Source organism: Arabidopsis lyrata, assembly GCF_000004255.2.
Source record: "Arabidopsis lyrata subsp. lyrata unplaced genomic scaffold ARALYscaffold_1, whole genome shotgun sequence".
In the NCBI taxonomy this organism is placed as follows: Eukaryota; Viridiplantae; Streptophyta; class Magnoliopsida; order Brassicales; family Brassicaceae; genus Arabidopsis; species Arabidopsis lyrata.
In genome coordinates this window covers 9,199,236-9,211,635 of record NW_003302555.1, presented here as the reverse complement: position 1 = coordinate 9,211,635, position 12,400 = coordinate 9,199,236, and the positions used below count along the sequence as shown (strand labels likewise).

Genomic DNA, 12,400 nt, shown 5'->3' with positions numbered 1-12,400 from the left:
ATGTGGGTGGAGGTTTATAAAAAGTTTAGTAGTTCTACAGTTTACTAATAATGTTTTCTAAAATTTTGTTATTATGGTGATTTATACAGCTAGTTATGTACAAGTAAATCGCATATATATTGCAAGATTTGAAAGCAAAAGGCCTACGTCACCTCTAACATCACTAGAATCAAAATATATTATCATTGTTAATTAAATAATTACAATATTTATCATGAAGGTTGAAATAATTTGGTAGATTTTTTTAATAATCACTTAAGCTAAGGCATTACGTTACCGGCTTATTCCTTTCTCTTCTAGATGCTAAACTGTAATACCTTTGTATTTTTTTCCTCTTTTTTAGTTAGCCTCTTGGGCCTCTTCTGGTCTTAATTTATAAATAACTTTTTAATTTCGATTTTCGGATATTACAAGTTTGATTGAGAAGTAAAAAGTAAAAACAAAAGAAAAATATATATTACTCCCTCTGTTTCGTTTTAGTTGTCTTTTAAAGTTTTCTTACACAAATTAAGAAAAACATTAAATTTTCTGTTTTACCCTTTATTAATATATTTTATAAATTTTTTTATTGGCCAAAACATTAACAATAGGGATAATACTAGAATTTTTACCAAACATTTGTATTGAAAATCTAAAATGATAACTATTACGGAACAAAATTTAAGTCTTACAACGATAATTAACATGAAACGGAGGGAGTAATTTGATTTTTTTTTTTATCTTTGGCTTATAGGCTGGACTAAAAGAAGATAAAATTTAATTTATTCGTTCATTTGTCGAAATATTTGTTTTGCTTTGTGCTATATATTGGGCTAGGCCTTATCTATATCGGCCCATCATCTAGACACATCTAAGATACTGACGCGTGTTTTATGTCTCCGGTAGAATTGAAGAAACATCAACGACTACAATGGCTGCCTCCACCGCCGTAACCACCGTGACATACGGAGCTTCACATCTACCTCCTTCACGAACCGCATTAGCAATCAATTCCCGGAGACTTTCTATATTCTCGCCGTCGAAAAGGTTAGACCTCAGTAATCTGCGGCGGAGAGTCAATGCACCATCGCCAAGTGGCGCCGTGGTTCGAGCCGCTAGAACTGAGTCAGCCGGAGTAAAATTAGGAGCTAGAGCTCCCAATTTTGAGGTAAAACTTTGACACGCGCGTCGCCGGAAAAACTAAAAATTGTGTCATGAATAACGAGGAATGTCTAATCTTAGAGATTTGTGTGTGTTTGTGAGTGAACTATATAGCTTCTAGAGCCACTCACTGGAAACTTATGGAAATTAGAAGACTTTGAACTGTATCCATCTCTACTGGTGAGTGTATCTTTAATCTGTTTGATATCAGTTTTCCATATTCGTATATAAAGCTTTGTTCTTGTGTTCATGATACTGTAACTCTTGCTAGGTAATGTTCATCTGCAACCATTGCCCGTTTGTGATTCACTTGAAGAAAGATATTGTAAAGCTCTGCAATTTCTATATGAAGGTACCAAACACGTTACTTCTCTGTTGTTATTTCCATTGGTATTAGAATCTTAGCTATATTGTTCACTTCTGCAGAAAGGTCTTGCTGTTGTTGCAATATCTTCAAATTCTGTAGTAACTCATCCTCAGGTTTGTGTTTGTGACTCTCTAGTTTCAGTGCTTATTTGTTGAGATGAGGTTTCTTTGAGGTTCGTTTCCTTTTCACAGGATGGGCCTGAGTTCATGGCAGAGGATGCAAAAGCTTTCAAATACCCATTTCCTTACTTATATGATGAGGTATCTTTTGTCTTCAGTGCTTCTTCTTCTTCTTCTTCTTCTTTTTTTAATTGTTAGGTAACTCTACGAATATTCTGATCTTTTCGTGACATTTTTCCCTCTTGCCTCAGTCACAAGAGGTTGCCAGAGAATTTGGAGCTGTTTGTACCCCTGAGTTTTTCTTGTATAAGAAGGTAATTTGTGATCATATCTTTGATAAAAGATAGGTAAGTAGCAGGAAAGATGTCTACTGTTTTTAGTATATTTTGAATTTGTTCTTCTATAGCAGGTAAAGATGAACTCACAAAGCTCTAATATTTGAAATATAGTATTATGGATATATGCTCAAGATAGCCATATATATCTCCTTTTCAAGCTCAAACAAATAATACTTCTTATGAAAATTGTGTCTTGTTTTAATGTTTGGGTTATTAACTCAAACTTGTTCTCGCCTGTCAAATGGAACAGGATGGTCGTAGACCATTTGAGCTGGTCTATCATGGCCAGTTTGATGATTCCCGGCCTAGCAATAACATTCCAGTAACTGGGAGGTTCGTTATCTATGTTACTGCTTTTAACATATTTCAGAGAAGTTGTTACGTAGTGAAACCTAAACATGTTATACTTGCGTAGGGATCTAAGCCTGGCGATTGATCTTGCCCTTAGCTGTCAACCAATACCATCAAATCAAAAGCCAAGGTACACTCAAATTTGATATATTTTTTTCTTTCAATTCTTTGTTTAGAATGTCTAATAGCCTTTGATGACCAACTGATACCCTGCATTTGTATCTGAAGTGTTGGTTGCAGCATAAAGTGGCATCCAGAAACAGAGTCATGAGCTAAAACATTGATTGTCCTTCTAAACATTGATTGTACTTATAAACAGCTGCGCAACATTATTATCAGGCAAGTCGCTTGTTTTATATCAATTATGTTCCATAAACTCAGGTCCGTAGTATGTCAGAACTCAGAACCAACCAAAAATCGATGAAAAGTGTTAATTATAGTTTCTGTTTTGATAGAGGTGCAAACTAAATTTCCTTTCTTTTTTTACGAGAAAAACTGTCAAGATTTTGCTTTTTAACATATAGAAATAGTGAAGATTTGTGAATTTTACAGGTATGTTCCAAAATCGAAACCGAAAGGAGAGAAGAAGTCAAAGCAGAAGAACTTAGCCTGGTCGCCAGAAGAACATAGAAAGTGGAAGTTGTATCCATTATTCGAGACTAATATACAGTAATCTACTCCACGTATCCTATTTCGTGGGATCGTTCATGTATGATATAACTTCATGAACAATATAAGAATGAGTTTTAGTGTAAATAGTACTTTCTCTATATTTAATAAATTAAGTATATGTGATCAAAAAGAAAGAACCCAACTTCCTCTTCCTGGTCAAATCCCGAATCTGGTAAGATCTGTTGAACTCCAATTATCACCATTGACCATGAAGCTCCCCTGAGAAATTAACTGGTCTGGCTCCTCTGAGAATGAACATTCCAGGATCTCTTGAATCTCTTTGTCATCGAGTAAACCCTGGAACTCGAAGATCTCCTCTCGATCATCTTCAAGAAGTTGACCAAACCCTCGTTGATCTTCTTCGGTCTTCTTGGTTAGATTATTGAACTCCTCGTAGAATCCAAGATCCACATCAGTTTCTTGGCAGATATCCCAGCTCAAGGAATCTAAAGTATGAGTTGTTGTTGTTATCGGTGAATCTTGCTCGGATCCAGTAGTATTATCTGTACTAGAAGGGCTCCCATCAGTCACGTACTGTGCGAAAACCGCAGCCAAATCAATATCAGGACCAGGAGGGCTGGACTGTAATCCATCATCTTGGTTATTAAGACCATCAGGCCGATTCTCGTTTCGACCAAACCTTTTGTGACTGTTCTGTCTGCTGCGGCTTCTCTTGCGACAGCCTCCACCTACAGGAATGTTACGGAGAGAACCGCCTTTAGTCCAGTAACGACGGCAACCCTTGCAGAAGTATCTAGGCTGAGACAAGCTGTAGTTGTTGTAATAACAAAACTTGGTGTTGGACGATGCACAACGAGGACAAGCCGGAGCAGTAGTAGCCTCTTGTCCATACGAAAGCTTCCATTTCTCCGGAATTTCCATCTCCGGCGACGGAAACTGGTGCTGCTGCAGGTAGCTGTTGTGTCCAATGTACGGCAACATTTTCATGTACTCTTTTGAGAATTTTGGTGTGAAAGATTGCGAAAATCTAGCAATTGGGCACTTGGTGTATATTAGAGTACATGTTAACTCTATATATATGAGTGTGTATATGTGAATGGAGAGGTGAGGAAGAGCATGTGGTGTGGAAGCAGAGGTGCATCGATAAATGTGTTAAAGGGTTACGTAGTAAACGTGGGCGGTTGCCGAGCCGTGCGTCTTCTTTTCCGTTTCTTCTTCGTCAAGTTACCTTCGAATTTGGTCCTTAATAGATTTACTAATATAAAGCACTAAATGTTTGAGATTTAATCATTTATTTTTGTAAGTTTTGGTAAACGATTGGATGAATTTCTCTAAGATTTTTTTTTGGACCTGAAATTTGTGTTTCATACTATCCAAGAACGAGTTAAAATAATATATTTTCCTAACAAACCATTTTAATAAAAGAGTATATGAATTAGTGCAATCATTTTCAACAATCGTAATAAAGCTTTCAAAAATTATTGTTTAAACTCTAACTAAATTCGTTCTTTATTTGCTATCAAATACTATATCTATTGTCAAGTGGTTTTTGAAAATTTTCAAGATCACTAGTTCAACTCTATTTATGAAGAGTAATTTACGCTTGAAATTTTATATTATCAACGACTGGTCTGAGCATTACGGGAAATATCAAAATAATTTTGGTTGATGTAATTTTTTTTTGGGTTAACCTAACCTTTTGTGCAAGTAAAATATGAACTATTGTAAGATCCTACAATTACTCTCTTTCACAAATGAAATTATTAATTAGCGTAGAGCCATCATATTATATAAGTGTGTAGATGATTAGTCACTTACATTCTCAGCATCTTGTTCTCGTGAACCGCAAGACCCCACTGAAATTTATTAAACAAAGCATCGTAACATTTGATCACTTGCACTCTCTTCTATACATTCTATCGTTTTAACACTTCCAAGCGTCGGTACATTATTATTATATTATAATTTTGGTTATCCATTATTTGCCAAGTTATTTACTTAATACCCCTGTTCTAAAAATCTCCGCCTAGCCCCGATTACTCTCCGCTTAATCGCTAGGCCCATCCTATCCGCCTCGATTAATGACTAATCCCCTAAAAAATCAATAACCCGATTATTCTCCGCCTAATCCGATTACTTCCCGCCTAATCCGATTATTTTCCACCTTATCTTATATACCCCGATTATTTTTTAGATTGCAAGTATAAAAAAACCTTTTATTTTTGTTATTCAATCATTTGAATGGGGAGTTTGTGATGTTTTACAATAACTTGTGTTCAAATTTTAATAAAAATCATAAATTTGTAATAAAAATCATAAATTTTTACAATATTGGATTAATATATTTTAAAAATATTAAAATAACCCTAAAACTAATCCCCGATTTTAATCCGATTTTCCGATTAATCGCTAGGCCCATGCCGAGTGCCCGACTAACGCCTAGCGATTTTTCAAACAAGGCTTAATACCGTCAAATCCAATAAGTTACTATTACATGCATAATATATCGTCTTTGATAGCAAATTAAGTTTCTTTTAAGAACCTGGATAGTTGTCCGATCAATTCAAATATATTGTTACAAATAATTTAGCATCTTGACCGATAGTTTTTTTTTTATATAATATATTTGGATTTAATGAGTATAATCCTTGGAATAGTGGGGAATATTAGTATTATTTTCATTACAAACCAAAATGTTAAAGTACAAATGTAGATTAGTAACCGTTAAGAGCATAGATTATGTAACCATAATAATATAGTAAGATTAAGATAGATTAACGCCAAGATTAAGGGCCACACGCACGGAAGAACACGTGATTCGACCCTCGTGTCGACCTATGCCTCTCTTATTTCTCTCAATTCCTTCATGTCTACGAAGTTAAATTCTCTTTCTTTCTTATTCCCCCAAGTTGAATTCTCTTATGTATATAGTATATTGTTTTTAGCATTTTATCATTACTATAACAACCCTTAATTGTTATTTTATCATCGTCAATCACCACCGATAAGTTTTATTGGGCAGCCTTAGAAATTAGTTCTATGGTAAGCTCCGATCCCGATATTATTTTGGGTTTACGATACGATATATGTAGTGTAATGATTAAAAATAAATACAAATTACTTATAAATTGTGAAATAATAGGAAGTCAAACCTTAAATTCTTTTTTTCGGATGGCATTTATTCATCCTAGCTGTATTATTAATTCAAGTTTGACTCGAAAGTGATTTTGACTTAATTGTGATAGGAGTACTTGCGTATATTTATTTGATACAAACAAAAATATAATTTGTTAAGTTTGCAGCTTATCAAGGAAAAAAAAGGTTTAGATTACAATAGTAATAGAATATTTAAAAGTTTTTGTAATAAAAGGTTTAAATTTACAAAAAAAAAAAAGTATTTTGTTATCATAAAATTTTTATGTTTAGGATTTTAACTAGATCGAATAAATAAGTACTATATGCGATGCTACTTGCTAGCTACATTGACTTATAATCATTAAATGTCATATTTGTGAATTTATTCCACCAAACAATATTGATCTTCATGTTGGTTCGCTATCTAAATACTCCGTGGGATTATCGGAGGGTTAAAAAATCCATGTGACAATTTATCTTGAATTCGTTGAGACGAGAGAGAATTATGCGCTAGAATCGACGGCTAAGAACTTAGGGGCGGTTTATCAAATCTAAACAGCAACAAGTTTACGAAAAGGTTGCTCTTAGACCCTCTTCATCGATCATTGGAATGGCAAGCGATTAGAATAAGATACAAAACCGTCATTAAGCTGATTGATAGGAAGAGCCACATCGTTGTGGTAAATGTCCCAAACCATTGATCAGGATCTGATCGTGTGAGAAAGCAAAGAATACTATGCCGAGACTGCGTTGCTGCTTTGACCTAGAGACATCATGGTGTAGCATGTATGGTACGTAGTAACAAGGTGTAATTTCTATTTTGGGCTTTTGGGCCCTAGCTACCTTTTTATTTTGAACAATTCTTGGGTTCACTCCTAGGGGTGAACCCAATTCATTCACCCTCTCTTTAATAACCAATTAGAATAAGCCATGTCATCTGATTAAAAAATTTAAAACAATTAATATTATCAAAATAAAATAATTCAATTAAATCATTAAAACTCACTTTTTTGTCAATCAAAATCGATATATAATCTCGTTTAACTACAAAATCTAAACCCTAATTTTCCTTTGTAAACCCAAACCGCCATTTAAACTTATTTAATCGTGAAAAAACTAAACACTAATCGTATTTTCTAAACCCAAACCGACATTTAACCTCATTTAATTGTAAAATCTAAATCCGTTTATAAACCCAAACCGATATTTAACCTCGTTTAATCATAAAATCTAAACCCTAATCGTATTTTCTAAACCCAAACTGACATTTAACCTCGTTTAATTGTAAAATCTAAATCCGTTTATAAACCCAAACCGATATTTAACTTCGTTTAATCATAAAATCTAAACCCTAATCGTACTTTCTAAACCCAAACTGATATTTAACCTCGTTTAATTGTAAAATCTAAATCCGTTTATAAACTCAAACCGATATTTAACCTCGTTTAATCATAAAATCTAAACCCTGACTTTTTCTATTAAACCCAAACCGATACATAATTTCGTTTTAGTTAAATTAAATTATTTTTATTATTATTAGGTGTCATATTCTGATTGGTTATTAAAGAGGGGGTGAATGAATTTGGTTCACCACTAGGGGTGAACCCAAATATTTTTCTTTTATTTTCATACCTTTGGACAGTCAAATTGCTCTTGCAGCATTTATGTAATTCTGTTTCTTTTTTCTTATAACATCATTAATATATCATGCGTAACTTATTTTGCTGATATATTTCAAAGGAAAAAAAAGAAGAAGAAAGTGTGTCGAAAAAGATATACATATATGGAAAAACAATCGGATGGTTGTTCTTAGCAAAAGCTAGTTGGAAACATTCTACCAAAAAAAAAAAAAGCTGGTTGGAAACAAAAATCTTACCAAAGCTATAAGATTACTCAAATCAAAAGATAGCATCGATTTCGCCAATATTTTTCTCAACAATATTTTTTCATTCTTTCGTTTTTGAATAAACGATATTACCGCAGATTTTGTATCCCAAAAATGTGGTAACAGTAATTGGATCCTCAAATTTAGCCGTAACATCAATTCTAAAACTTGACAAATTAGTAAAACACATTAATAAGCTCATTCAAATAAGGAAATAACTATTACTAACACACATTACAGTCCTTAAAAAATTCTCTAGAAATATCAAAACTTTCTAATTTTGCAGAAAATGCCCTAATTTTTGTTCTAGAAACAAAATAACGAAAGAATCAAAACACAAAATTGTAATTAACTTTCGTATGTTTACATATAGTCATTATCCCTAATCTATAGGAAACTAAAAGATACACTTAAATCTTCTACATTTTACATAGACTCTAGACACCACCGTCGTGGATTTGTATTCTTAAGATTCGTGTTCTTGAGTGTAAAGATCGATCTTTTAATTTTCATCTTTGAACAATGTCACAACCAAAAACAAATGGAAGAACCTTTGGATTCCTGAAACCATTTATGCGGCTGTGTATGTGCTTTGACGTGGCGGTGGAAGGTGATCAACGAGGAAGATCTAAGAAAGTGACAAGGAAGAGTAGCTCCATCCACTCAATAAAATCCTCTCCAGCTTATTCTTCCGGTAGTAGTTCGATGGTAGATGAAGACAGGGATGAGAAGATTAAAGATGTTATCCTTTATTGTAAGATGAATTCACCAATTAATTTTCGCTGAATTTTACACACAATTTCATTTTTTTTTAACTTTTATATTTGTCACTTATTCATTCACTCATAATGATGATGTTGTAGATTCTTCTAAAATGTTGTTCATTTTCCCAAAAAGATTGCGCCTATAATCGGTTACTTCGTTTATACTCCCTCTGTTTCACAAAGAGTGTCATTTTAGAGTTTTGCACACAGATTAAGAAAACATTAAATTTTTTGTTTTTTCTAAACAAAAACATCATTAACTATATACCTAAAACATAATTTGCCCAATAGTAAAACAATCTGCAGAATACTAATAGTCATAAAACATAAAAAATCATTAAATTTTGCATTGAAAACCTAAAACGACACTCTTTGTGAAACAAAAATAAAACCTTAAAACGACACTCTTTATGAAACGGAGGGAGTACCTTTTTTAATTGGTCCATGGCTGACTTTGCAGTATGTAGTCGATCATTTTAGCTAATTGGTCTAATGTATTGTTTGCTCTAGCGTTGTTCTTGTGTCACTCACCATCGAGTTTAAACCCAGCATGTTGTAACAAAAACATATGATATAATATTTTTTGTTTGGTTCTATAATTGTTTATTGTAAAAAGTCATTTAACAACTTACCCAAATTAAAACTCCTTGATTTTTTATATGTAAGCTTTTTGCTTTGGTTGGTATCAAGTTAATTTATTCGATTTGAATTGTGTAGCCTTGAAGAAAATACCAATCACAGTACACATAAGACAACTTAGATCTAAGCAGTTAAACTAGCAGGAAACAACGTAACAATGACAAATTCATACTTTCTAGAAGTAGAAGCAGATTATATTGTTCTTTATTTTAGTTTTGTTTGAGGAAAGATATTGTTCTTTAATTAACATACCGATGATACGCGTAGGACCTTTTAGGTTGTACGCGTTCTCTCGTATCTGAAGCTAATTGATAACAAAGTATGCTAATCGTTGTTCAGCAAAAGTTAGAATTATAGGCTAATTTATCAAAGAAAATGGAAGAATCTATGGAGACTTTGAAAGACCAATCACTTTCGAGCTATAAGTAACAAAATAGATGGACCTTGTCATTTGGATATTCAAGTTTGACCAAAAATGGACTAAAAAAAACAAACACAAAAGACTTTTTCTCCCCTCATGTCTATTTCCGCGTCTAGCAACATTGCAATTAGGCACTCTTTTCAGATTATCATGATTTTAAACTTTGTATTACCATTTTAGTCAGTTTTTGTTTTTGTTTTTTTTTTTTTTTTATAAATTACTAACTGAAAACCAAAAACATCAGTTATAAGTTATAACTAGTTATTGAAATTAATTGTAATTTATCTAGTTTGGGAATTTAATATGAGCTGAGGCTTAATTGTTTTAGATGAACGGCGAAAACTTCTGTATCAAATGTAGTAAGATACATTTGGTTTTTAGTAAGATCACTTGGCCACATGGATATGGGTCCTTGCTTTCGGCCCATTTGCATACCCGGATAGAAAGTCTATCTGTGAGCTGTACCTCCCCCAGAGAATTAGTCTGGGCCCCTTTATAGGTCTGGGATTCTCCTAAAAAAAAGAAAAAAAATAAATAAATAAATAAATAAAATAAAAAAAATCAAATGTAGTAAGATGGTGGTAGACCAAACAAAATCTAAACCTTAAATGAACCGAAAACCAAAGTTTACCCATATTGATTGTTTTTATTTTTTTTATTTTTGTTTCTAGATTAGGCACATGGATTATGAGCATTTCTCATCTAAGTGTATCTTCACAAATTGCCGAATCTAAATAGTTTGACAGTCGGACAAAAAAAACAAAAACAAACTTTCAGGTGTTATCTTTATATAGTATTAGATATGGACATATGCATAGCACGGGTTGCCGGTCGAAAGTATCATTCTTAATTTTTAATTTTTATGTTTAAAAAAATTTGGCATCATAATAGATTGTGACAATTAAAAAAGTTAAAATATGAGACAGTCTGTATTCACGTTGTGTATCTTTACTTGATAATGTGAGACATCTTTCCGACAAATAATAAATGCATGTAATTTTTACATGATTTGTGTTATTTTTGAAAATCACCCTATCACCACCTCCGTAACCATCAACCACCACCATCGCCACCTCCATAACAATCACATTCTACTTCTATTTCTTTCAGTAGGACATGCTATTTTATTAAATGATATTATATTTTCTCAAATTCTCGTTGGATGTCTCTCTTCCGTCGTCAATATTCGAGTAATAGTTTTCTTTATTTTTAGATTTTGTATTATTAGTATTTATTTAATATTTTTTCTCCGAATTACAATATGATGTTGAATGTTTGTCTTTTGTTTGAGGACCTTTTTGAATTTTCACATCTCTCACAAATGTTAATTTCTAAAGTTTTATGATTCATAGCTATTTCCTTAACTATTTTTGAGTCAAAGATTAGTTTATAAATAGGGAGACTCACAAAAATGCCCCTTTTTCAATACCCCTTTTCAAAAATGCCCCCTTTAGATGTCCATTTTTAAAAATACCCCTTTTATGTACAAAATGACTAAATTACCCTTCTTTTAATAAAAGATATCATAAATATATAAGGAAATATAACAAAATTAGGTCTACAAAATACAAAATATTTTTTGGCGGGAAAAGTGATCTCCCAATTTTTCCCGCCAAAACAGTTGTAAAAATTTGTAAAACCTTTAAAATACCTTGTAAAATTTTTTCCCGCCAAAAAATTTTCCCGCCAAAAAATGATTCCGCAAATTTTTTTGCGTTAAATTTTTGGCGGGAAAAATTTACAAGGTATTTTAAAGGGTTTTTACAGGGTATTTATAAAGTTTTACAATGTATTTTAAAAGGTTTTACAACGTATTTATAAAGTATTTATAAGATATTATAAAATTTTACAAGCTATTTTATAAGGTTTTACAAGTTATAAGGTTTTACAAGTTATAAATACCTTATAAAACCTTATAAGTACCTTGTAAAACCTTTTAAAATACATTGTAAAACCTTACAAAACACTTGTAAATACTCCGTAAAACCTTTAAAATACCTTGTAAATTTTTCCCGCCAAAAAAATTGCGGAATCACTTTTCCCGCAAAAAAAAAATTTTGGCGGGAAAATTTTTTGGCGGGAAAAATTTTTACGGGAAAATTTTACAAGGTATTTTAAAGGTTTTTACAAGTGTTTTGGCGGGAAAATTGCGGGATCACTTTTCCCGCCAAAAAATATTTTGTATTTTGTGGACCTAATTTTGTTTCAAATAAGGGTAAAATGGTCATTAAAAATTAAAAGAGGGCAAATTTAAAAATGGACTCTCAAAAGGGGCATTTTTGAAAAGGGGTATTGAAAAAGGGGCATTTTTAACAATTTCTCTTATAAATATTACCCTAAAAATAATTTATGACCAAAAAAAAAGAAAAACTTTACTAATAGAATGAAGTTAGAGTAATGGTAGAATTTCCGAAGAAATTAGTTTACTTGGTGAGAAAATATGAAACATTCTATTTGTTATATAGATGAGAGTATTTACAATCTTTTTTGTTATAAGATTAATAATATAATTTTTTGATATTTTTTCTATTTTTAAATCTTTTTTGTACATTTAGTAACTTACAAATAAAAAGTTTAACAATAATTTATAATTTTGAGTTTATGGAAA

At 32.1% G+C, this 12,400-nt stretch overlaps 2 protein-coding genes across 2 annotated transcripts; one reads left to right on the top strand and one right to left on the bottom strand.

The window, feature by feature from the left end:
• The first annotated feature begins 872 nt into the window (after nt 1-872).
• On the top strand, nt 873-3,071 carry LOC9326500. Its single transcript, XM_002893113.2, has 10 exons — nt 873-1,147; nt 1,255-1,320; nt 1,412-1,492; nt 1,567-1,620; nt 1,699-1,767; nt 1,878-1,940; nt 2,215-2,297; nt 2,380-2,445; nt 2,544-2,654; nt 2,868-3,071. The coding sequence occupies exons 1-9, from the start codon at nt 911-913 to the stop codon at nt 2,584-2,586; spliced, it is 762 nt and encodes a 253-aa protein (XP_002893159.1). The 5' UTR covers nt 873-910; the 3' UTR covers nt 2,587-2,654; nt 2,868-3,071.
• On the bottom strand, nt 2,948-4,384 carry LOC9329220 (dof zinc finger protein DOF1.2). Its single transcript, XM_002890391.2, has one exon. It carries the CDS (start codon nt 3,933-3,935, stop codon nt 3,144-3,146), a length of 792 nt encoding a protein of 263 aa, XP_002890437.2. The 5' UTR covers nt 3,936-4,384; the 3' UTR covers nt 2,948-3,143.
• Nucleotides 4,385-12,400: the final 8,016 nt, after the last annotated feature.

Excerpts from the sequence above, each read along its gene's own strand:
- LOC9326500 (XM_002893113.2), top strand. The coding sequence starts at position 911 with ATGGCTGCCTCCACCGCCGTAACCACCGTGACATACGGAGCTTCACAT. Across the intron at positions 1,148-1,254 it reads CTAGAGCTCCCAATTTTGAG|CTTCTAGAGCCACTCACTGG; the intron begins GTAAAACTTTGA and ends TGAACTATATAG. Across the intron at positions 1,768-1,877 it reads TTCCTTACTTATATGATGAG|TCACAAGAGGTTGCCAGAGA; the intron begins GTATCTTTTGTC and ends CTCTTGCCTCAG.
- LOC9329220 (XM_002890391.2), bottom strand. The coding sequence starts at position 3,935 with ATGAAAATGTTGCCGTACATTGGACACAACAGCTACCTGCAGCAGCAC.